Here is a 26,564-nt window from a genome sequence, read left to right as displayed (position 1 = left end):
CTAATCTTCATAACCTCACCATTTTTATGGAGCATAAAACTGAGGCTCATATTTAAGTAACTTATTCAAACCATGCAGTAAGTGGCAGAAATTTGGACCCGGGTCCCTCTGACACCAAAGCCCGTGCTTTGCACTCTAATATTCTACCACTTCCCTTTTACCCTTTACTCTAGCTCAAAGACAATGTTGGGCTAATTCGGTAAATAGGAAATTTAGCGAATGTCGGAAGTAGAGGAAATCATACTGTTGAATGCCTTTTCATTTACAAATGAGGATATAGAAGTTAACATTCCTATAGTAGGTTAGTTGTAGACACAAAATTATTACCAAGGTAGATTGATTATCCATAGAGTGCTTTCAGTTACAGACCTTAAAAAAGCAATGGAGGAAAAAAAACACATTTTTTTAGGAATGTGGGTAACAAGTAAGTAAGTAAAAGTATTAGGATAAAAATGGGCTTTTTTTCCCCCGGGACGATGAGTAAGTCAGCCTGGATCAGAAGGTTTTTTGGGAGGATCAATGAGATATTAAATCTGATGGATAGGGTAGAAAATGGAAGGGCACTGAAAACAGCAAGAGTGGTTTTCATTTGATGTACGAATGCACATATAAGATGAACTTAGAAGGAAGCGGGGAGGGAGGAGGGCGAAAGAGGTGATAAGGCATGTGTACGATGACGGATGGTAATTAAACTCTGGGTGGTGAATATGATGTAGTCTACACAGAAATCAAAATATAATGATGTACGCCTGAACTTTATGTAATGTTATAAACCAATGTTACTTCAATAAAAATAAATATGGAATTCAGAAGCCCCATTCCAGGATATAGCCGTAAGCCAGTTTAAAGTGATGAATGCTGAAATAAGAATAACGGCAACAATACAGGAAAAATAAGTATGTGTGTGTATATATATACACACGTGTGCACAAATACACACATACACATGCGTGTGTGTGTATAAAATCCTGACAGGATCAGTCAGAAATACTTGGTGACAGAAGTCCATGTGGTCCATTGTCATATGACGAAAGGAAGAGTTCTTAGTACAGTGAGGTGAAATTTTGCACTTTTCATTCATTAATACAGTGAAGTAGAAGTTTCCATTTTAATGACATGTCCTGAAATGTGGCAAGTGAACATTAAGTATTTAAAGGATGATAGAAGGAAAGAAGTCCAAAAAGATATAAAATAATAAAACTTTAACAAGTTTAAATTTTGGTAAGAATATGAAACTAGTATATCCCAAAGATTAGAGCCAGGAACTGACTAAGAGAAATGAGTTAAAGGTAATTTGAAGACCATTTGCTCTTAAGCACAGTCATGATGCCGCTTAAAAATGAAATTTTTAACAGACAAGAGCCTAGGGTTTTTTTGGGGGAGGGGGGCGGGTAGAGTATGTTTAACTTGGGCAGATTGCATTTTAAAAATTTTGGTCTTCTAAATGGATCTTTGCAGGTGTGGGATACCACATAATTATGGTGAAGGAACCTCATTGTAATGTTAAAGAAATTACCCGACTGATTAATCATCATATACCAAGTGCCAGACTGGAGAACAATGTTGCAGCTGAATTATCATTTATTCTACCCAAAGAGTACACACACAGGTATAGATCAGAGAATGTTATATAAGTAGTTTTGGGTTACCAGAAATAACTATTACTTTTCCAGGTTTCCTCATATTCAGCAAATAGATTGTTTCTAGTTGCCAGTTGACAAGTAATAGTAAAAAAACTTACTTTCTGAAGATTTCACTCTTAGTACAGAGGGTTGCCACATAAGTTAGATTTCATTTGGCTTGTCTTGATGTTTTTATTTCTATTTCTTATAGCTTGATGCTAATTAGTGATAAGATATGTAAATGATTGGCACAAATTTTCTTCTTGGTGAGTTAAATCAAGTGAGTTATTAAGATAATAAGAGAAAAAGTGGCCTGTAAGGCAGCTCTTGGGGCCAGGAGCCCTAGAAACCAGAGGAAATGGGCAGTTTGACCACAACAGTTAACCATGTTAGTTATCAAAGGGAGAAACAAGGAATAATAATTGTACCTAGAATCTTTATCTTAACTAAGGGAACAGGAAAATAAGAGTCCTCATCATAAATTTTCAAGGTTTGTGCCAATTTCATTTGCAAGGTATAATTACTATCCTGATAGTCCCTTGAAGGAAGCTGGTTGGCATTCTCAAAAGAAGATGAATAGTGGGGAACTTCAACTTTATAAAGAGTGTCTATAAAAAACCTACATTTAACATCATACTTAATGGTAAGAAACTCGAAGCTTTGCCATTAAGATCAGGAACAAGGCAAGGAAGTCCTTTCTCACCACTCCTTTCAGCTGGAAGTCCTAGCTAATGCAATAAGACAAGACGAGGAAATGTACATAGATTGGGAAGGAAGAAATAAAACTGTCTTTGTTCACATATAACATGAATATCTTATGTAGAACATGTAAAAGAATTGACAAAAAAACTTCTGGAACTAATAAGTGATTATAGCAAGGTTGCAGGGTACAAGGTTAACATACAGAAGTCAATCACTTTCCTATGTATCAGCAATGAACAAATGTAATTTGAAATTATAAACACAATACTATTCCATTAGCACCTCCAAAAATGAAATACTTAGGTATAAATCTAACAAAATATATATAAGTTCTATATGAGGAAAAGTATGTAACTGTGATGAATGAAGTCAAAGAACTAAATAAATGAGGAAATATTCCATGTTTATGTACAAGAAGACTCAATATTGTCAAGATATCAGTTCTTCCCAACTTGATCTATAGATTCAATGCAATCCTGGTCAAAATGCCAGTAAGTTATTTTGTGGATATTGACAAACTGATTGTAAAGTTTATATAAAGAGGCAAAAGACCCAAAATAGCCAACACAATGTTGAAAGAGAAGAACAAAGTTGGAGGACTGACACTAAACAACTTCAAGACTTACTATGAAGCTACCATAATCAAGACAGTGTGGTATTACTGAAAGAATAGAAAAATAGATCAATGGAACAGGACAGAGTCCAGAAATAGACCAACATAAATATAGTCAACTGATCTTTGACAAAGGAGCAAAGGCAATATAGTGGAGAAAAGTAGTCTCTTTAACAAATGATGCTGGAACAACTGGACATTCACATGCAAAAAAATTAATCTAGACACAGACCTTACACCCTCCACAAAAATTAACTCAAAATGGATCATAGGCCTAAACGTAAAATGAAAAACTATAAAACTCCTAGAAGATAACATATGAGAAAAACTAGATGTTCTTAGGTATGGCAATGACTTTTTAGATGCAATACCAACAGTATGATCTGTGAAAGAAATAATTGAAAAGCTAGACTGTTAAAATTAAAAACTCTGCTCTGTGAAAGATAATATCAAGAGAAATAGAAGACAAGCTACAGACTGAGAGAAAATATTTGCAAAATACACGTCTGATAAAGGATTGTTATCTAAAATATACAAAGAACTGTTAAAATGCAACAATAAGGAAACATACAAGCAGATTTAAAAACAGGCCAAAGACTTTAACAGACATCTCACCAAAGAAGATATGTGGATGGCAGATAAGCATATAAAAAGATATGCTCCACCTCATATGTCATCAGGTAAATGCAAATTAAAACAACAATGAGATGCCACTACACACTGATTAGAATGGCTAAAATCTGGAACACTGACAGCACCAAATGCTGGCAAGGATGTGGAGCAAAAAGAACTCTCATTTATTGCTTGTGGGAGTGCAAAATGGTATGGCCACTTTGGAAGACAGTTTTGTGGTTTCCTACAAAACTAAACATACCCTTGGCATATGATTCAGCAATCATGCTCCTTGGCATTTATCCAAAGGAGTTGAAAACTTGCACATGGATGTTATAGCAGCTTTATTCATAATTGTGAAAACTTGGAACAAGCAAGATGTCCTCAGTAGGTGAATGGATAAATAAACTGTAGTACATCCAGACAATGGAATATTACTCAGCATTAAACAGAAATGAGCTATCAAACCACGAAGAGACATGGAGGAACCTTAAATATATATTACTATGAAGCCAGTCTGGGAAGGCTACATACTATATTATTCCAACTATATGACATTCTGGAAAACGCAAAAATATGGAGACAATAAAAAGATCAGTGGTTGCCAAGGGTGTAGGAGGGATGAGATGAATAGGCTCAGAAGATTTTTAGTGCAGTGAAAATACTCTGGTATAATGATAGATGTGTCATTATACATTTGTCCAAACCCATTGAATGTACAACACCAAGAGTGAACCCTTAGGTAAACTACGGACTTTAGGTGATTATGATGTGTCAATGTAGGTTCAGCCTTGGTAAAAAATGTACCATTCTGGTGAGTGATGATAATAGGGTGTCTAGGTAAGTGTGGGAGTAGGAGATATGTGAGAAAGCTCTGTACCTTCCTTTCAACTTTAATATATACCTAAAACTGCTTTAAAAAAATAAAGCATTAAAAAAATGACTCAAGAAAAAATTAAAAATCTGATTAGACCTCTCACAAATAAAGAGATTGAATTAGGAATCAGAAAGAAAAGACTAGGTTCAGATGGCTTCAGTGGTGAGTTCTACCAAATGTTTAAAATAAAAATTAATACCAATTTTCTACAAACTGTTCCAAAATAGGAGAGGGAACACAACCTATTCTGTGAGGCGAGTGTAACCCTATAATAAAACCAGACAAAGACAAAGAAAAGAAAACTACAGACCAACATCATTTTTGAATAGAGGGCAAAAAACAACAACAACAACAAAAAACCAATGTGTTATCAAAACTAATCCATAAGCGTGTAAAAAGGATTATGCACTATGACCTAGTCCCATTTACTCCAGGAGTGCAAGGTTGGTTCAATGTGCAAAAATTATCAATGTAAAACACCATATTAATAGAATAAAGGACAAAACTACATGATCATCTCAATAGGTGCAGAAAATCCATTTGACAAAATCCATACCCTTTTATGATAAAAACAGTCAACAAACTAGAAATAGAAAGGAACTTTCTCAACCTGATAAAAGGCATCTATGAAAAACCCACAGCCAACATCATATTTAATGGTCACTCCTTAGAATATAGTAGAGATAGGGTCAAGAACTGAATGGGTTTCTGGGGTACATGAACTTCTAAACCAGAGGAACTGAGAAATCTGAGCAGAACTATTCTTCAGCATCCTTAATGGCACCACATCACATCTGCCTGAAATGGCACAGAACTTCCCTGGTTATGAGAGTGAACAATTCTCTTTCAGTCCCTAGTTTCCATTATTCTTCATTTTCTTATTTGAGTGTCTTCTGCTTCTTATTAATTTGAAAACATTTTTTCTCTTTGATTTAGTGTTTCATAGAAACTATAGCATCTATTAAATAAATCTTAACTAGTGATGACTGTCATTTGATGCTTTTATCAGAAAACCAAGAAGCAGTTTGTGATAGTAATTTGCTAGCTTTTCTCTTTATATCGTCCACATTTCTGATTTCTCAGGGGTATGGAAACTATAACGTGCACTGCAGTGAAGAATGAGCTACGTTTTCCCCTCTGCTGAAGGAAATTCATTGGGAACAAAAAATATTAATATGAAAACCATCTGTTTTGGTGCTAGCTCTTTCTCTCCTTCTTCTTCTAGGTTTAAAGACCTGTTTACTGAGCTGGAAGATAGACAGGAAGAGTTGGGCATTGCTAGCTTTGGTGTCTCTATCACTACCATGGAAGAAGTTTTCTTTATGTAAGTAATGATGCAAGGGGGGCAGGAGAGAAAAAAATCTCTTCCTCTAAAATCAGATTTGACGGGCCGGCCCCATGGCGTAGCGGTTAAATGCGCGTGCTCCACTGCTGGAGGCCTGGGTTCGGATCCCAGGCGTGCACCAACGCACTGCTTGTCAGGCCATGCTGTGGCGGCATCCCATATAAAGTGGAGGAAGATAGGCATGGATGTTAGCTCAGGGCTGATCTATAAATATAAATAAAATAAAGTTGTTGATAGCTTTAAAAAAAAATCTCTCGCACACAAAAAAACTAGAAGTACAGTTGGCTTTACTGGTGAATTCTGCCAAACATTTAAGAGGGAAAAAATATCAATTCTATAAAAACTCTTCCAAGGCATTGAAGACAAGGGAATACCTGGCAACTCATTCTATCAGGTCAGTATTATCCAGATACCAAAACTAGACAAAGATATTACAAGAAAAGAAAATCACAGACCAATGTCTCTCATGAATATAAATGCAAAAATTCTTAACAAAGTTTTAGTAAATCAAATTCAACAATGTGATAATAAAATAAAATTGATAATACATCATAAATAAATGGGGTTTACGCCAGAAATGCAAGATTGATTCAACATTTTAACATTCAAAAATCAATTGTAGTTTCAGTCGATCAATGTAGTTTACCATTTTAAGAAACTAAAAAGGAAAAGCCACTTAATCTTCTCATTAGATGCCGAAAAAGCATTTGGCAAAATCCCACATCCATTCAGAATAAAAACTCTCATTAATACAGTCCTGTGCAGCATAATGACATTTCAATGATGGAGCATATACGACTAGTGGTCCCTATCATAAGATTAGTACCATATAGCCTAGGTGTGTAGTAGGCTATACTTTCTAAGTTTGTATAGGTACACCCTTATGATGTTCATACAATGATGGAATTGCCTAATGACACGTTTCTCAGAAGCATCCCGTCATTAAGCGACGCATGACTATATGGTAACGGAAGGGATCTTTCTCAAACTGATAAAGGGCATCTACAAAAAACCTACAGTTAGCATCATACTTACTGATGAAAAACTGAATCCTTTTTCCCTAAGTTCAGAAACAAGAAAGGGATGTTCCTCACCTCTTATATTCAAGATTTTACTGGAAGTCTACCCATTGCAGCAGGATAAGAAAATGAAATATCCACAAGTCAATTGTTTTCCTATATATTATCAAGGAACAATCTGAAATTGAATAGAAAAACAATGCAATTTTCAATAGCATCAAAAATATGGAATACTTAGGGATGAATCTGACAAAAGATATATAAGATCTATACACTAAAATGTTACTGAGAGAAATTAAAGACGACTGAAATAAATGCAGAGATATACTGTGTTCTTCAGTCAGAAGACTCAATATTTTAAAGACGTAAATTCTCTCCAAATTGATCTATAGTTCCATGCAATCACAATCACACCAGAAGGTGTTTTTGTAAAAATTGATCAGCTGATTCTAAAATTTCTATCCCAGTACAAAGGACTTAGCATGGGCAAAATAACTTGGGCAATGCTTATCCAGTGTTGTGCTAAATGAAATGGAAAGAGAAATTCTCAAATCCTGCTGATTATACAGTGAGTTAGTTCTACTGCATTGGTGAATAACATGGCAACATGTAGTAAGTTGCAAATACCCACTTTCCACAACCTAGAAATTCCACTGTTAGGTATATAATCTAGAGAAACACTCACATATTTGCTCAGAAGACAGATATTCATTGAAATATGTAATAGCAAAAGATTAGAATAAATAATATATTGTATTAATAAAATATGATACCTATGTAATGAAATACTATATATATCAATTGAAAGGAATGAATTAAATTTCTCTTTATACAAATGTCAACATGGAGATATGTAAAACATCTAATCTTTTAGAGGAAAAAAAGGATTTTGCAGGACTGTCTGTTAAATATACCACTTATATAAAACATTAAACCCATAAACATAAACCATGTTTATGGATACATAAATGTGTATACAAAAGTATTAAAATTGGGCCGGCCCCGTGGCTTAGCGGTTAAGTGCGCGCGCTCCGCTGCTGGCGGCCCGGGTTCGGATCCCTGGTGTGCACTGGCGCACTGCTTCTCCGGCCGTGCTGAGGCCGCGTCCCACATACGGCAACTAGAAGGATGTGCACCTATGACATACAACTATCTACTGGGGCTTTGGGGGGAAAATAAATAAATAAATAAAATCTTCAAAAGTATTAAAATGTATCTTATTTCTCCACTGTAAATTAATTTTTCTCCGCATTCTGAACTGTATTCTTTGGAAGCATGTCACTAGACATAGCCCACACTCAAGGGGAGGAGGGATTGAGCACCCTGGAGGGAGTAGTATCTACAAATATTATTTGGAATTTTGTAATGAAGATTTGTCTCTCTCCTCCATTTATTCATTCAATCCCCTAGTTATATCAATATGGACTCATGGAATACTACCTTGGCCAGGTGATCAAGGTGGTAGTTCATCCCAGTGATATTTCATGTTAATATCATGTACTCCCTGATACGGCATGGGGAAGAAAGCACTTCACCTGTGTGATATTCTTCTCCAAAAGCTATAACCCCAATCTAACCATGAGGAAAACATAAGACAAACCCAAATTGAGGAACATTTTACAAAATACCTGATCAGTACTGCTCCAAACTTCTAAGGTCATGAAAAACATGGAAAGTCTAAGAAACTGTCATAGACCAGAGGAGACTAAGGAGACATAATGACTAGATATAATGTTAGGTATGCTGGATGGGGTCCTGGAACAGAAAATGGACTTTAGTGGAAAAACTGGTGAAATCTGAATAAAATGTGGAGTTTAATTAATAGTAATTTGCCAATGTTGGTTTCTTAGTTGTGACAAATGTACCATGGTAATGAAAGATGTTAACAATAGGGGAAACTGAGTGAGGGGTATACAGGATCTCTGTACTATCTTTGCTACTTTTCTGTAAATCTATTCTATAATTAAGTTTATTTAAAAAATATATCTGGAAGGTTACATACCAAATATCATAGCTGGCTTGATGGAAGGATTGGGGAGAAATGGGATTAAGAATCTTGTTTAAGGTGATTTAAATTTATTTGTAATATATTTTTTAAATTGGCTCAAGGTAACAAAATGTTGAAAGTGGTTGATTCTCTGAGTTGCAGAAATGGGTGTTTTCTTAAATTTATTCTTTTTCCGTACAGAAACTGTAAAGGAAAATATTTTGCTAAATAAAATTTAAACATTTTGTATATCAGAGAATACTTTAACAGATTTAAAAGACAAATGACACAGAGGTTAATTATAGTAAGTAAGAATGTCTTCTAAATCAAAAAGAAAAATATGAAAACGGTGTAAAATTAGACAAGTGATAAAAACTGATTCACAAAAGAATAACTAGAAATGGTCAACTTAATTCAAAGGAATTAAAAATAAAACAGCAAATATTAAAGAAAAATACTCAGTCTTGGTGAATACGTAGTGAAATAGGAAGATCTTGTAAACTGACATGGATATGTAAATTAGTATACTCTTTCAGAAGGGCAATTTGGCAAGATATATAAGGAGCTTTAAAATGTGTAGATTCTACATCTGAAATTTTGTCCTTTGTGGATAGCAATATATGTGGAATAGTGTTCGTCACAGCATTGTTTATAATAATAAAAAGTTAAAGCAATCTAAATAAGTAATAGGCCAATAAACTGTGGCGCATCTGTACAATGAAATGAAATTCAGTCATTAGAAGTGAGGATGTGGGCCGGCCCCATGGCTCAGCGGTTGGGTGCGCGCGCTCCGCTGCTGGCGGCCCGGGTTCGGATCCCGGGCGCGCACCGACGCACCGCTTCTCCGGCCATGCTGAGGCCGCGTCCCACATACAGCGACTGGAAAGATGTGCAGCTATGACATACAACTGTCTACTGGGGCTTTGGGGGAATAAATAAATAAATAAAATAAAATAAAAAAAAGAAGTGAGGATGTAAGTATATAGATATTGAAATGAATATATATTAATAATTTAAAAAGCAAGTTGCATAACAATGTAGTATTATTGTATGATCCTAATTTTGCAATTTGTGTGTGTATGTATATATTTATGCCTGTGTATATGTAGGTATAGAAGAATGTCATTTGAGTACATCTGAGTATTGAGATCTTGAGTATTTTTTTCTTTTGGTTTATTATATTTTTAAATCTTATCCCACTGAGTATTGCTTACAAGTGTATAAAAATCTAATAAAGAAGTTAGAAAAAAAGTAGCAGAAAAAACCATATTTGTCTTCAGTGTATCAATTACTGTAGTATTGCAGTGACCAGACATGGTACAAATACTGCCTTGAATATAAAAGAATTTGATAACAATAATTCCAGAGTTATCAAATCAAACCAGTACTTTATGCTTGTTTTGTTGTCCTGCTAAAAGAAAGATTTTAAAAAGGCTTGCTAGTTCATTGGTTTAGAAAGAAAAATCTATCTTTACAAATTATAAATTTTTCATCAAGGGTTACAGAACTCCCAGGGGTGGACTTAAGGTCTCAAATTACCCATTATAGTACTATGATTTCTATTATTCTGTTTATCGTTGTCTCCCTTATATTAAAATTAAATATATATGTCTACGAATGAACACATAGTTACAGAGAACAGATTGGTGGTTACCAGAAGGAAAGGGGGTGGGGGGAGGGTGAAGTGGGTAAAAGGGGTCATTGGTATGGTGACGGATGGAAACTAGACTTTTGGTGGTGAACATGATGTAGTGTATACAGAATTCGAATTATAATGATGTATACCTGAAATCTATATGTTATAAACCAATATAAAAAAATTTAAAAGAAAAAAATATTATGTATATATGTCTGTTTGTCCCGTGTAGTTGTGAGCCCTTGGAGGACAAATTAACTATGTCTTCATTTTCTTTGTAAACTATTCCAAATATTTAGATGGCCTGGTGCAGAAAATTGAGAAAACAAATCTATTGGACTGACATAGGCTTAGACACATTATAAAAATAAAACCCTGCTATCTATTATCACTGTCATTTCTTAAAATAAAAGAGATTTAACAGCCCCTCTCTCCTAAAAAAAGATATTGTCTTAGAATTTTAACTTAAGTTCAGTTCATTTTATTCAGTGTTAATGTTAACATTGTATAACCATGCTTGTTTTTTTAAATTCTTGCCTCAATTTGTGAAACTCTTGCCATGGACTGAGTACCTAGGCACCACTGTTCTGGTTAAAATGAATTTTTGTCTGTCTGTGTAGGGCCACTAAAGAGGATAATCAAGCTCTCCAGACCCCTTCCCAAAAGGACAAAAACAGAAAAGAAGACATGAACCAGAATATGAATGTGCCCAGAAATTTTGAGAGATCAAATTCTTCCAGCTCGAGTGAACACTCAAATATTAGGTTTAATACTGGGGTGAGCATCTTCGCTATGAATATACTGCTGGCTTATGTTTGGATGGGATAAAAGAGATACATTTCATTTTAATACTTGAATTCAAAGGAGAGTTTGGGGTTCTTAGCCAGAGAAGGCCAAGTAGGGAATAGTCGTTAAAGCAATCCAATTAATTTTCTAATTTAAAAGTGAAATATGATAGGTAAAAGTCACATTTTTCACTCACCATTGTTATTCCTCAGAGTTGCTTATCTCAGTTTTCAAAATTGTTAGTTCATTCAGAGTTGAGAAAGTGTCCCAGTAAAAGTTATCACTACTCACACACATAAAAGACATTTAAATTTATGCATTGGAATGCATTGGTACTTACTAATGGATTATTCCCAAGTCAGTATGTGCCTTCATTAGCATGGGGAATCTCATTGGATTGCCAAGCATTTCCTTCATTGTTCTCTTGTCGTCTCTTCCCTACAATTTTCCGTAATAAAAACTAGGGCTTCTGAGGTGGAAGATATATTTCTCAGAGTTGCCCATAAGCATGCCTTCACTGAGGGACTTATGAGCCAGTTGTGAAGCAGAGTGGGTGTTATACAACCAGTGTAGAATTTTGAGCCAGATAGAACTAAAATTCTTGCTCTATCATTTATTACTACTTGACCTTGACCAAGTCATTTAACATCATCTGTGCTTCAATTTCATTCTCTATTTTAATGAGTTAACACTAGTAAAATGTGAAATGTATAATGTTTGGCATGAATCAGATACTTAAGAAATGTAGTTTTCCTCCTCTTCTTGCTCACGCATTTCTCCTACTATATTACTTTTCCCTATTTCCCCCTCTTATAAAGATGCAGATGAAGGAAGATTTGCAGGCCAGTCTAGAAAAGTAGATTTTCACATTAACTTATTCTTTTATTCTAGAAATAGATCTAATAACCCATCTTTTAAAAGCCAGAAAGCACTTTTTCCTACCTTGAAGACAATGTGAGAAAAAAAAAACTTGACCTTATTTCTAGTCAGAGACAATATCCAAATCCTGATAGTTTTATTCCAGAAATATTGGTTTATTGATTAGGGATATTTTCTCACAATGAATTCTGGGGTGTCCAAAATGTTGGGAAATATAGGATGAACATGTTTTTAAACTATCAGTTACATAGTCAAGTAATATGCTCTATATGCTTTTCTTCAACATTCAGACACCTTTCCAGGTGAAGTTTCTACATTTAAAGCAACAGGTTCCATTGTTAATCTGAAAAAATATACAATAAATCAACTACAAATGGGCCAAAAAGTCTGAAAAAGTAAAGAAAATAGTATATTTGTGTACATTTTTCAAATTAACATTGGACATAGTGCTTTAAATTTAGAAGTTGAAGAAAAACACACTGAGCATGTTATTGCAGTTTAAAAATAAATTCATCTTCTGTTTCTTGACTATCCACAAACCTATAGATCACGTGGATTAAAAGCTAGCTATGGAAATTTGTTACATATGCACATTTTATGGGAAAGTTTCATTTATAAAATAGAGATAGTATGGAAAGATCAAGGTTTAATATTAACAAAGAAAGATGGATGTGATGTTGTTCTGCTCAGAGATGCTATGAATATATTAGTAATAAAAATGATCCTTTTGAGGTTTTCAGTATAATTAGATTAGAAGCCACGCTTTAATCCTGTCAGTCAACACATTATACAAATGTGAAGTTTTGCTTGTTACCTAGTCTGCTAACTATGGCTATGTTCTGTTTAAGGATATATTTGTAGGGCCGGCCCCGTGGCTTAGCGGTTAAGTGCATGCGCTCCGCTACTGGCGGCCCGGGTTCCGATCCTGGGCGCACACCGACCACCGCTTCTCCCGTCATACTGAGGCCGCGTCCCACATACAGCAACGAGGAGGATGTGCACTATGACATACAACTATCTACTGAGGCTTTGGGGGAAAAAAAGGAGGAGGATTGGCAATAGATGTTAGCGCAGAGCTGGTCTTCCTCAGCAAAAAGAGGAGGATTAGCATGGATGTTAGCTCAGGGCTGATCTTCCTCACAAAAAAAAAAAGGTTATATTTATAAAAGTGTGTACATCTTCCACCATAAGATTCAAAACATTAATGTTAATGAATTTTATTAAGGTTTATGACCATTGTAATGACATCTGTCTCTCCTCTTGTCAGTGTACTCTTTACTGCCAGCAGTTCTTTGCTATGTTCTTAAAGAGGGCAATGTTCACTTGGCGCAACTGGAATTTGGTGTTGCTGCAGATACTGGGACTTCTGGGTATCGTTTATTTTCTGATGAGAGGTGTGAGGATTTTAAGACGTACTGATGAACCTGCCAGGGAAATGGATTTGGAACAATATGGTCAAACCATTGTGCCTTTCTCAATTACTGGAAATTCTGACTTTACTCGGAATTTCAAAAACAATCTTGAGATCATGCTAAAGGCTAAGAAACAAAAACCTCAGGAAGTGAAAGGTAAGGCTCTTAGAAAAATAAAATGACTGCTAGTAGATGAAGACCTGCTTGTGTCACTTCCAAAGACAGGGCTTAACTGGAATAGTTAGCTACTTGCTCTCTCTCTTTCTTTTTTTTTTTTTTTTTGATAGTCGCCAATCTCATAAAGGAAGCCAAATCAGAGGCAAGAATCATCCTTCAAGGCTGCTGGCCATAAAGTTAATTATTAATGGAGGCACTTTGAACGTGGGTCATTTACCAGCCATTTGCTACACCTTCTAGGGAATGGATTAAAGTACCAAAATATTTTGTTTTGTAAAATTTAGCACAGAATTTCACATAAAACCAGGCTCACAGTGTGGTATCATGGTCCAAATCCTGAAAGGCTTCCCACAAGTCTCCTGGATTGGCCATATCTAAAAACAGATAAACAGGTTAGGCTGAAGTCTTTATAGGGAGGCTACTCAGAACTTATTTATTTGAGAGAGAGTAGTAGTAATTGATTATATGTATTGAGCATATATTTTTGGCAGGAAATTTTCTAAGTACTTGAATTACTTCACTTAATTTCTATAACAATCATATTTTCTAAAGTTTGGGACATTCAGGTTTGGAGATGTTAAGTATGCCCCAAATCATGCATCTGGTATGTATTAGAGCAGGGACTGGATTTTAACACTGCCTGGTGGGAGTCTGCAATATTAACCCACTCACTACACTAAATTACCTCTGTAAGAGGCAAGTCTTTCCTCTTTCAAGACTGATCATTTCCTTCCAGGTGCTTCATTTGTATTTTCTTCAGCTGCTGTCTGTTTGACAGGGTTACTTTAGGTTAGCATACAGCCCGTGCAGTTTGGCAGGTTGTTTTTCTTTTATCCTTTAGATTCCATTGTGAGAGATGAAAATGCAGTTGGAAATGTTGGTTATTACTTCTACCATTGTCCTGATTTTACAGCATATACATCATAGGCTGGGTGGCCTAAAAACTGTCAGTGAACTACATGTTCCTTTTCCTCCTCCATTACAGGAGCACTAGATGAACAATTATTCGTCAAAGATCATGTAGTTGTTTAGAAGAGAAGAGAGAGAAAATGAAATTCCCTGATTTATAATGTGGTTCCTTTTCTACTATGTTATATTGTTTATACAAAAATAAAAAGACTAGGGGCTGGCCCGGTGGCACAAGCAGTTAAGTGCACATGCTCAGTTGCAGCGGCCCGGGGCTTGACGGTTGGGATCCCAGGCACGCACTGACGCACCGCTTGGCAAGCCATGCCGCGGCGGCGTCCCATATAAAGTGGAGGAAGATGGGCATAGATGTTAGCCCATGGCCAGTCTTCCTCAGCAAAAAGAGGAGGATTGGCAGATGTTAGCTCAGGGCCGATCTTTCTCACACACACACACACAAAAAGACTATACTTCACAGATATATAAATAGAAAGACTATCAAATTAAATCTTCCTTTTTGTTTGTTCTTTGAGCATCTTGGAATTGTCTTAATTAAAAATTATTTAAGCAGCTCTTTGAGAAAGATGGTGGAATAGGAAGACTCAAGCCCTTGTTCTCCCATAGAAATATCTAGTAAACAACAACAGACTAGCTTAAATAGCTTTGAATAGAAAGCAGTCAAAGGTCTACACCAAAAAAGTGAATGTCCAGTCCAGAAAAAGCTACACTCAAAATGGAAGGTAATTTTCTGGTGTTTTTTTCTCACCCTTGCCCCACCCCCCTTTCTAGGGCAGCACAGTGAGTTGAGAGGAAGCAACCCAATTCCTGGTTCCTCCCTTGGCATGGAAGGAAAAGAGTAGAATTTATTTTTGCAATATTCAGGCCTATTAGGGGGCTGTGCAAAGGACTGATTTTGGTTTTACTTGACTCAGAACTCAGGTGGGAATAGTGGCATAGTTTGGATATGATGTTAGAGGTTTCTGAAAGCAGTGACAATTGCCAAGGTGTGTGAAAACTCCAAGGGGGACTGCGGACATGTGGGCATCAGGGAAAAGAGATTATGAGCAGCAGAATATAGTAGAACATCTAAGGCCCCAAGAGGAAGCAGAGGTGAAACTCACAGGGAAATTAAGACATTTAAAATCAGCCATATATACTGGAGAACTGGGGGAAAAAGCATATACACAGGCCCAAGGAAGACAGATGCCCAGAAAAAGTTTGAGAAGACCTTAAGCCTTCATGCTGGGCTAATTAGTAAAGGTCTCTCTCTCTCTGGATGGATGCAGTCTGTTTTTTCAAATGCCCAATTTTCAACAAAATATCACAAGGCATATAAAAAAACAGGGAAACACACTCCATTCAAAGGAAGAAAATAAATCTCCAGAAACCAACCCTAAAAAAACACAGTGCTTGGATTTACAGGACAAAGATTTTAAAGCAACTATCTTAAACATGCTCAAAAAGGTAAAGGAAGCATGGACAAACAACTAAAGAAAATAAAGAAAACGATATATGAACAAAGTGAGAATATTAATAAAGATGGAAATTATAAGAAAGAACCAAACAGAAATTCTGGAGCTAAAAAATGCAAAAACTGAATTGAAAAAATCACTGTTGGGGTTCAGCAGCAGACTCGAGAAATTTGAAGACAGATCATTTGAAATTATTGAGTCTGAGGAGCAAAAAGAGGATGACAATGTAAAAAATTAACAGAACCTAAGGGACTTAGGTACATCGTAAAACAGACCCAGATACACATTATGGGAGTCCTAGAAGTAGAAAAAAATAGAGAAAGGAGAAGAGAACTTATTTGAAGAAATAATGCTGAAAACTTACCAAATTTGAGGAAAGACTTGGATGTACTAATACAAGAAGCTCAACAACCTTGATGTAGGGTAACCCCAGAGAGACCTACACCAAGACACACCACAATCAAACTGTCAAAAGACAAAGAATCTTGAAAGCAGAAAGAGAAAAGCAACTCACAAGCAATCTTTGATGAGATTATCAGAAAATTTCTCTGCTAAAACCTTACAGGCCAGAAGGCAGTGGGATGATGTATTTAAAGTGCTGAAAGCGAAAAAGTGTCAACCAAGAATTCTATATTCAGTAAAACTGCCTTTCAAAACTGAAGGAGAAAGTAAGACATTCCCAGATAAAAGCTGAGGGAGTTAGTTACCACAAGACCTGCCCTACAACAAATTCTAAAGGTAGTCCTTCAATGTGAAATGAGGAGTTATTATCACTAGATAATAACTTAAAGGCATATGAAAATATAAAGTTCTCCAGTAAAACCAAATGTAAAAGCCAGTATTATTGCAATTTTTATTTATAACTCTGCTTTTTTCCTGAAGAACTTAAAAGACAAAAGATTAAAATTAAGTATAAACCTATGTTAATGGATACATAATATGTAAAGATGTAATTTGTGACATCAATAACATAAAGTGGGGGGCAGATCTGTGAAGGATTAGAATTTTTGTATGATTGAATTAAGTTGATATCAGTTTAATATAGATGGTTATAATTTTAGAATGTACTGCTCAAGGTAAATGGAAGGAAAATATCTGTAGAGTATATACAAAAGGATATGAGAAGGGAATCAAAAGTGCCACTATAAAAAAATCAACTAAACACAAAAGAAATCAGTGATGGAGGAAATGAGGAAAAAGCTACAAGATATGTAGAAAACAAATAACAAAATAGAAGTAATAAGTCCTTCTCTATCAGTAATTACTGTAAATGTAAATGGATTAAATTTCCCAAATAAAAGACATAAATTGGGAGACTGGATTAAAAAAAACCAGGATCTAACTATGTGTTACCTACAAGACACTCACTTTAGGTCTAAGGACACACATAGGTTGAAAGTGAGAGAATGGAAAAAGATACTCCATGCAAATAGTAACCAAAAGAGAGCATGTATACTAATATCAGACAAAATAGACTCTAAGTCAAAAAGTGTTACAAGACACAAAGAAGGACATTATCTAGTAGTAAAAGGGGCAAATCACCAGGAAGATATAAGAATTATAAACATATATTCCACAGATATCCTAATCATATGAGGCAAACATTGACAGAATTGAAGAAAGAAATAAACAAACAGCTCTATAATAATAGTAGGAGACTTCAATACCCTACATTCAATGGTAAATAGAACAACCAGACAGAAGATCAATAAGGAATGAGAGGACATGAACAACGCTATAGACCAATTGGACCTAGCAGACATAACAGAACACTTCTTCCAACAAACAGCAGAATACGTATTTTTTCTTGAGGGCACAAGAAAGATTCTCTAGGATAGACCATATATTAGGCCACAAAATAAGTCTTAATAAACTTTAAAAGATTGAAATCATGCAAAATATACTTTTGATTACAAGTGAATGAAACTAGATAGGAATAACAGAAATAAAACTGAGAAATCTATCCATATATGGAAATTAGGGGGGGGGGGAAACCACTGTTAAGCAACCAGTAGGTCAAATAAGAAATAACAAGGGAAATTAGAAAAGATCTTGAGACAAGTGAAAATGAAAATATAATGTTAAAACTTAAGGAATACAGTGAAAGCTGTGCTTAAATGCTTACATTAAAAAAGAAGCAAGCTGGGAGAGCGATGTTAGCATCATGGCAGAGTGAGCGCTTCCCTTAGACTCTGCCCCAAGATACAATGAAAAGGACAGTTATAAACCAAGAGAGGATATTCACACAACACAGTAGTCATCTGAGAGATCCACACAGCCATACATCTGAAGGTGGAGGTGCTGGACCCCCCAGGAGGCAGTGGAAGGAGATAAGGGGATCTCCTCTTCCTTCCTGAACAGCAGCAATCTAGATCATGGGATGGTGCATGCCTCTGAGAGGAGAGGGGGAGGGCACAGCCCTCCACAGGAATGCCTTTGCTCTTGGAGTTGCCTCCCAACCCGTGGGAAAGCTCCATACTGAGGAGGCTAAGTAATCACAGGGGCCTCTTCATCAAGTGGAGCAGTCCAGGAGGGCAGACAGCAAGTGCAGAGTGGGAGCACCCCCAGGATCACTCACGTGAAAGAAAGTGCCCCTCCCTCCGCCTGGCACACCAGCTCGGCCAGTCAGCCAGAGCAAGGGATCCCCCCACCAAAGTGCCTGCTCATTCATGTGTAAAGCAGTAGCGGTCAGTGGCCAAACGCAGACAGGCTCTGTCAGCATAGCTTCTGAAGGACAGGCACAGGCTGCCAGGGATTGTGGCAGGCTCAGAATACACAGCTCCTCCTCCCTCTCACTGGTGGCAGGTGGAATCTGTGACTAGATACTACCATTATGCGATGGCACAAATCCACCCCATCAAAGAGTATGAAGAGGTATACTAACACTCTAAAAGGAAAATGACAAGCATCCAGAAATCAATCCTGAAGGCACAGAAATTTCCAATCTAAATGACAGAGAATTCAAAATAGCTATCATAAAAAAACTAAATGAGTTACAAGAAAACTCAGAAAGATACTTCAATGAAATCAGGAATAAAATTAATGAATAGAGGGAATTCTTCACAAAAGAGATCGAAACTATTTAAAAAAAAATCAGAAATGTTGGAGGTGAAAAACACAATGAATGAGATGAAAAATCTAGAGACCTGAAATAACAGAGCTGATATTATAGAGGACAGAATTAGCAATTTAGAGGACAGAAACATAGAAGTGCTTCAGGTGGAGGAGGAGAGAGAGCTAAGACTAAAAAGAAATAAAGAAATTCTCTGAGAAATATCTGACTCAATTAGGAAATCCAACATAAGGATTTTAGGTATTCCAGAGGGAGAAAGGAGCAGAGAGCTTGTTCAAAGCAATAATAGCTGAGAACTTCCCAAACATGAGGAAGGAGCTGGAGTTGCAAGTAAAAGAAGCTAATAGAACTCCTAATTACACCAATGTAAAAAGACCTCCTCCCAGGAATATATTAGTAAAACTGGCAAAAGTCAATGACAAAGAAAAAATATCAATGGCAGGAAGGCAGAAGAAAATAACCTATAAAGGAACCCCTCTCAGGCTTTCAGCAGATTTCTCAGCAGAAACCTTACAGGCTGGGAGAGAGTGGAATGATATATTCAGAATTCTGAAAGACAAAAACTTTCAGCCAGGAATACTCTATCCAGTGAAACTATCCTTTAGATATGATGGAGAAATAAAAATTTTCTTAGATAAATAAAAGCCGAGGGAGTTCATCATCACAAGACCCCTGTCCCCCAAGAAATGATCAAGAAGGCCCTCATACCTGAAAAATAAAAAAAGATTTTACAAAGCCTTGAGCAAGGAGATAAATAGACAAAATCAGAAAATTGAGGCTCTCTATCAGATCAGGTTAGCAAACACTTAATTATAACATTAAAGATAAAGGGAAGGAAAACATCAAAAATAACTATAATCACTTATTTTCATCACAGACTGACAACAGAAAGTGGACTAAGTTGTGACAATAACTTAAACGGGAAAAGGAAAGGAATGGAAACTGCTTCGACTAAGGAAATAAGAGACTGTCAGAAAATGGACTATCTCATCTATGAGATCTTTTATACAAACCTCATGGTTACCACTAATTGAAAAATCAGAACAGAAAACAAATGATAAATAAAGAGAAAACTGAGAAAACCATCATAGAGAACCACCAAACTGAATTGGCAGTCCAAAATACATGGGACAAGAAACAAGGAAAATACAGAACGACTGGAAAACAAATGATAAAATGGCAGCATTAAGCCCTCATATATCAATAATCACTCTAAATGAAAATGGATTAAATTCTCCAATCAAAAGAGAGTGGTTGGATAGATTAACAAACAAGACCCAACAATATGCTGCCTCCAGGAAACATATTGCAGCTCTAAAGACAAGCACAGGCTTAGAGTGAACAGATGGAAGATGATACTCCAAGCTAATGTCAAACAAAAGAAAGCGGTGTTTCCATATTTATATCAGACAAAGTAGAATTCAAGATAAAAAAGTCAATGAGACATAAAGAGGGGCAGTATATAATGATAAAAGGGACACTCTACCAAGACGACATAACACTTATGAATATATATGCACCTAACACAGGAGCACCAAAGTACGTAAAGCAACTATTAACAGACCTTGAGGGAGATATTAACAGCAACACAATAATAGTAGGGCATCTTAACACCCACTTAGGTCAATAGATATATCATCCAGACAGAAAGTCAACAAGGAAATAGTGGAATTAAATGAAAAACTAGACCAGATGGACTTAAGAGATATGTATAGAATACTTCATCCAAAAACAGCAGAATACATGTTCTTCTCACTTGCACATGGAACATTCTCAAAGATAAACCACATGTTGGGAAACAAGGCAAGCCTCAATAAATTTAAGAAGACTGAAATCATATCAATCATCTTTTCTGACAATAATGCTATAAAACTAAGAAATCAACTACAAGAAAAAAGCTAGGAGAGTGACAAATATGTGGAGAGTAAATGACATGCTACTGAACAACCAATGGATCATTGAAGAAACTAAAGGAGAAATCCAAAAGTATCTGGAGACAAATGAAAATGAAAATATATGATACCAACACATATCAGATGCAGGAAAAGCAGTCCTAAGAGGGCAATTCATAGCAATACAAGCCCACCTTAACAAACAAGAAAAATCTCAAATAAGCAATCTTAAACTACACCCAACAGAACTAGAAAAAGAAGAATAAACAAAGCCCAAATTCTGCAGAAGGAGGAAAAAAATAAAAATAAGAGCAGAAATAAATGAAATTGAAACAACAACAAAAACAGTAGAAAGGATCAATGAAACTAAGAGCTGGTTCTTTGAAAAGACAAACAAAATAGACAAATCCTTCACCAGACTCAATAAGAAAAAAAGGGAAAAGGCTTAAATAAATAAAATTAGAAATTAAAGAGGAGAAATTACAACAGATACCACAGAAATATAAAAGATTATAAGAGAATACTATGAAATACTATATGCCAACAAATTGGACACTCTAGAAGAAGTGGATAAATTCTCAGACTCATACAACCTCCCAAAACTTAATCAAGAAGATATAGAGAATCTGAATAGACCAGTCACAAGTAAAGAGATCAAAACAGTAATCAAAAACTTCCCAAAAAATAAAAGTCCAGATGGCTTCTCTGGAGAATTCTACCAAAAATTCAAAGAAGATTTAATACCTATCCTTCTCAAACTATTCCAAAAAATTGAAGAAGATGGAACACTTCCGAACATGAGGCCAATATCACCCTGATCCCAAAGCCAGACAAGGAAAACACAAAGAAGGAAAATTATGGGCCAATATCACTGGTGAACATAGATCAAAAATCCTCAGCAAATGTTGGCAAACTGAATACGGGAATACTTTAAAAGGATCATACACCATGATCAAGTAGGATGTATACCAGGGATGCAGGGATGGTTCAATATCCACAAATCAATCAATGTGATACACCACATTAACAAAATGAGGAATAAAAACCACATGGTCATCTCAATAGATGCAGAGAAAGCATTTGATGAGGTCCAACGTCCATTTATGATAAAAACTCTCAGTAAAATGGGTATAGAAGGAAAGTACCTCAAAATAATAAAGGCCATATATTACAAAACCCACAGCCAACATCATACTCAATGGGGAAAAACTGAAAGCCATCCCTCTGAGAACAGGAACAAGAAAAGCGTGCCCACTCTTGCCACTCATTCAGCATAGTACTGGAGGTTTGGGCCAGAGCAATTAGGCAAGAGAAAGAAATAAAAGGTATGCAAATTGGCAATGAAGAAGTGAAACTCTTGCTGTTTGCAGACGACATGATTTTGTATATAGAAAATCCTAGAGAATGCATCAGAAAATTCTTAGATATAATCAACAACTACAGCAAAGTTGCAGGGTACAAAATCAACTTACAAAAATCAGTTGCATGTCTATACTCTAATAATGAACTAATAGAAAGAGAACTCAAGGGGCCGGCCCAGTGGCTTAGCGGTTGAATGCACGGGGCTCCGCTGCTGGCGGCCCGGGTTCGATCCCGGGCGCGCACCGACGTGCGGCTTCTCCAGTGGTGCTGAGGCTGCGTCCCACGTGCAGCAACTAGAAGGATGTGCAGCTATGACCTACAGCTATCTGCTGGGGCTTTGGGGGAAAAAATAAATAAATAAAATTTTTAAAAACTTTATACAAAAAAAAAAAGAAAGAGAACTCAAGAATACAATCCCATTTACAATCACAATGAAAAGAATAAACTATCTAGGAATAAATTTAACCCAGGAGGTGAAAGACCTATACAATGAAAACTATAAGACATCATTGAAAGAAATCGATGACATAAAGAAATGGAAAGATATTCCATTCACGTGGATTGGAAGAATCAACATAGTTAAAATATACATGCTACCTAAAGCAATCTACAGATTCAATGCAATCTCAATCAGAATCCCAATGACAGTCTTCACAGAAATAGGACAAAGAATCCTAAAATTCAGATGAGGAAACAAAAGACCCTGAATAGCTAAAGCAAATGCTCTGGTTAGGACTTCAGTTTTATGTTGAATAGAAGTGTGCAAGCAGGCATCCTTGTATTGTTCTGATCTCAGAGGAAAAGCTTTCAGTATTTCAATATTAAGTATGATTTTAGCTGTGGACTTTTTATATATGTCCTTTATTATGTTTATGGAGTTTCCTTCTGATTTGTTGAGTGTTTTTTTAACATAAAAGTAATTAGCATTTTGTGAAATGCTTTTTCCACATCAATTGGGATGATCATGTGGTTTTTTTCCCTTCATTCTCTTATGTGTTGTATTACGTGAACTGATTTTCATATGTTCAACCATGCTCCCATTCTAGGAATAAATCCCACTTGATCATGGTATATAGTCCTTTTAAGGTGCTGTTGCATTCTGTTTGATAGTATTTTGTTGATGATTTTTGCATCAATATTCATCAGGGATATTGGACTGTAGCTTTATTCGTTGTAGTGTCTTTGTCTGGCTTTCGTGTCAGGGTAAAGCTGGCCCTATTGAATGAGTTTGGAAGTTTTCTCTCCTTTACAATATTTTAGCAGACAATGAGAAGAATTGGTATTAATTCTTCTTTAAATAGTAGAATTCACCAGTGACGCCATCTGGTCCTGGGCTGTGCTTTGTTGGGAGGTTTTTGATTACTGATTTGATCACCTTATCAGTTATGGGGCTTTTTAAAAGATTTTATATTTCTGCATGATTCAGTTTTGGTAAGTTGTGCAGTTCTCAGAATTTGTCCATTTCATATAGGTTATCCTATTTTTTGACATAAAATTGTTCATAGTAGTCTTTATGATACTTTTTATTTCTGTAAAATCAATAATAATGTCCCTTCTTTCATTTCTGGTGTAATTATTTGAGTCTTCTCTCTTTTTTTCCTTGTCACTGCACCTAAAGTTTTCTCAAATATACTGATCTTTTCAAAGGAACAGCTCTCGACTTTGTTGATTTTCTCTATTGCTTTCCTATTCTCTATTCTGTTTATATCTGTTCTAATCTTTATTATTTCTCTCTTTCTGCTAGCATTGGGTTTAGTTTATTCTTCTTTTTCTAGTTCCTTAAGGTACAAAGTTAGGTTGTTGCTTTGACAGCTTTCTTCTTCTTCTTTATTTTATTGAGGTCATAATAGTTTATAACATTGTGAAATTTCAGTTGTTATGAAATTTCAGAGGTTGTGAAATGTCTGTTGTACATTATTATTTGTCACCATATATATGTTCCCCTTTACCCTTTTATGCTCACCCCTAAACCCCCTACCCCTCTAGTAACCACTAATCTGTTCTCTTTGTCCATGTATTTATCTTCCACATATAAGTGAAATCATATGGTGTTTGTCTTTCTCTGACTGGCTTATCTCACTTAACATAATACCCTCAAGTTCCATCAATGTCGTTGCAAATGGGATGATTTTGTCTTTTTTTATGGCTGAGTAGTATCCCATTTTATATGTATACCACATCTTTGTCCATTCATCAGTCAATGGGCACTTGGGTTGCTTCCACATCTTGGCTATTGTGAATAGTGCTGTAAGGAACATAGGGGTGCATAAGCCTCTTTGATTTGTTGATTTCAAGTTATTTGGATAAATAGCCAGTAGTGGTATATGATATTTCGATTTTTAGTTTTTTGAGAAATCTCAAAACTGTTTCCCATAGCGGCTGCACCAGTTTGCATTCCCACCAACAGTGTATCCTTTTTCTCCACATCCTCTCCAACATTTGTTGTTTTTTGTTCTGGTAATTATAGGCATTCTAGTAGGTGTAAGGTGATATCTCATTGTAGTTTTGATTTGCATTTCCCTGATGATTAGTAATGTTGAACATGTTTTTATGTGCCTGTTGGCCATCAGTATATCTTCTTTGGAAAAATGTCTGTTCATATCCTTTGCCCATTTTTTGATCGGATTTTTTGTTGTTAGTTGTATGAGTTCTTTATATATTTTGGAGATTAACCCCTTGTCCGATATATGATGTGCAAATATTTTCAACCAGTTGGAGGGTTATCTTTTCATTTTGTTTGTAGTCTTTTTTTGCCTTGCAGAAGCTCTTTAGTCTGATGAAGTCCCATTTGTTTATTTTTAATTTTTTTCCCTTGCCCGAGTAGATATGGCATTCAGAAAGATCCTTCTAAGACTGTTGTCAAAGAGTGTACTGCCTATATTTTCTTCTAGGAGTTTTATGGTTTCACTTCTTACTTTCAAGTATTTAATCCATTTTGAGTTAATTTTTATGTCAATTTGCCTATTTTTAAATTAGATTATTTGTGTTTTTACTGTGGAGTTGTATGAGTTCTTTATATATTTTGGATATTAACCCTTTATCAGATATATAGTTTGCAAATATTTTCTCCAATTTTGTAGATTGACTTTTCATTTTGTTGGTGGTTTCCTTTGCTGTGCAGAAGCTTTTTAGTTTGACATAGTTCCCCTTGTTTATTGTTATTTTTGTTGCTTGTGCTTTTGATGTCATAACCAAAATACCAACATCAAGACCAATATCAAGGAGATTTTTCCCTATGTTTCCTTCTAGGGGTTTTATGGTTTCAGGTCTTATGTTTAAGTCTTTAATCCATTTCTATTTAATTTTTGTGAATGGTGTGAAATAGGGGTCCAGAATCATTCTTTTGCATGTGGATATCCAGTTTTCCCAACACAATTTATTGAAGAGACTGTCATTTCCCTATTGAGTATTCTTGGCTCCCTTGTCAAATATTACTTGAATGTATATACATGAGTTTATATCTTAGAGGAAAAGCTTTCAACCTTTCATCATTAAGTATGATGTTGCCTTGGGTTTGTAATATATGGCCTTTACTATGTTGTGGTATGTTTCTTCTATACCCAATTTGTTGAGCATTTTATCATGAAAGGATATATTTTGTCAAATACTTTTTCTGCTTCTATTGAGATAATCATATGATTTTATCATTCATTCTATTAATGTGGTGTATCACATTTATTAATTTGCATATGTTCAACTATCCTTGCTTCCTAAGGATAAATTCCCTTGATTGTGGTGAATGATCCTTTTAATGTGATGTTGAATTCAGTTTGCTACTATTTTGTTGAGAGTTTTTGTATCTATATTCATCAGGGATATGGGTCTATAATTTTCTTTTCTTGTAGTATCCTTATCTGACTTTGGTATCAGGGTATTGCTGGCCTCATAAAATGAGTTTGGGAGTGTTCCTTCCTCTTAAATTTTTTGGAAGAGTTTGAGAAGGATGGACATTAATTATTCTTTAAATGTTTTGTAGAATTCACCAGTGAAACCATCTGGTTCTGGGCCATTCTGTTTTGGGAGGTTTTTGATTACTGATTCAATCTCCTTACTCATTCTTGGTTTGTTCAGTTTTTCTATTTCTTCATGATTCAGTCTTGTTAGTTTATATGCTTCTGGGAATTTAACCATTTCTTCTAGGTTTCCCAATTTGTTGGATATAATTGTTCATAGTAGTCTCGTGATCCTTTGT

General features: G+C 35.6%; 1 protein-coding gene and 1 long non-coding RNA gene across 3 annotated transcripts in view; one reads left to right on the top strand and one right to left on the bottom strand.

Moving 5' to 3' along the window:
• Positions 1–26,564, top strand: part of LOC101399964 (phospholipid-transporting ATPase ABCA3-like) — a 208,924-nt gene that overhangs the window by 112,193 nt on the left and 70,167 nt on the right. The window contains exons 16-19 of the mRNA XM_087417086.1: positions 1,459–1,609; positions 5,652–5,750; positions 11,034–11,190; positions 13,346–13,646. Of these exons, the coding sequence (XP_087273212.1) occupies positions 1,459–1,609; positions 5,652–5,750; positions 11,034–11,190; positions 13,346–13,646 (708 nt within the window). The remainder of the gene's footprint in view (positions 1–1,458; positions 1,610–5,651; positions 5,751–11,033; positions 11,191–13,345; positions 13,647–26,564) is intronic.
• The window catches only part of LOC147913596 (uncharacterized), an 83,683-nt gene that overhangs the window by 2,754 nt on the left and 54,365 nt on the right, over positions 1–26,564 (bottom strand). The gene's annotated exons all lie outside the window — the stretch shown is intronic.

This window comes from Ceratotherium simum, chromosome 26, assembly GCF_057802395.1.
Source record: "Ceratotherium simum simum isolate JZ-2026a chromosome 26, ASM5780239v1, whole genome shotgun sequence".
Classification (NCBI taxonomy): domain Eukaryota; kingdom Metazoa; phylum Chordata; class Mammalia; order Perissodactyla; family Rhinocerotidae; genus Ceratotherium; species Ceratotherium simum.
The sequence above is the reverse complement of the archived record's forward strand: the minus strand, read 5'-3'. Positions and strand labels throughout refer to the sequence as shown.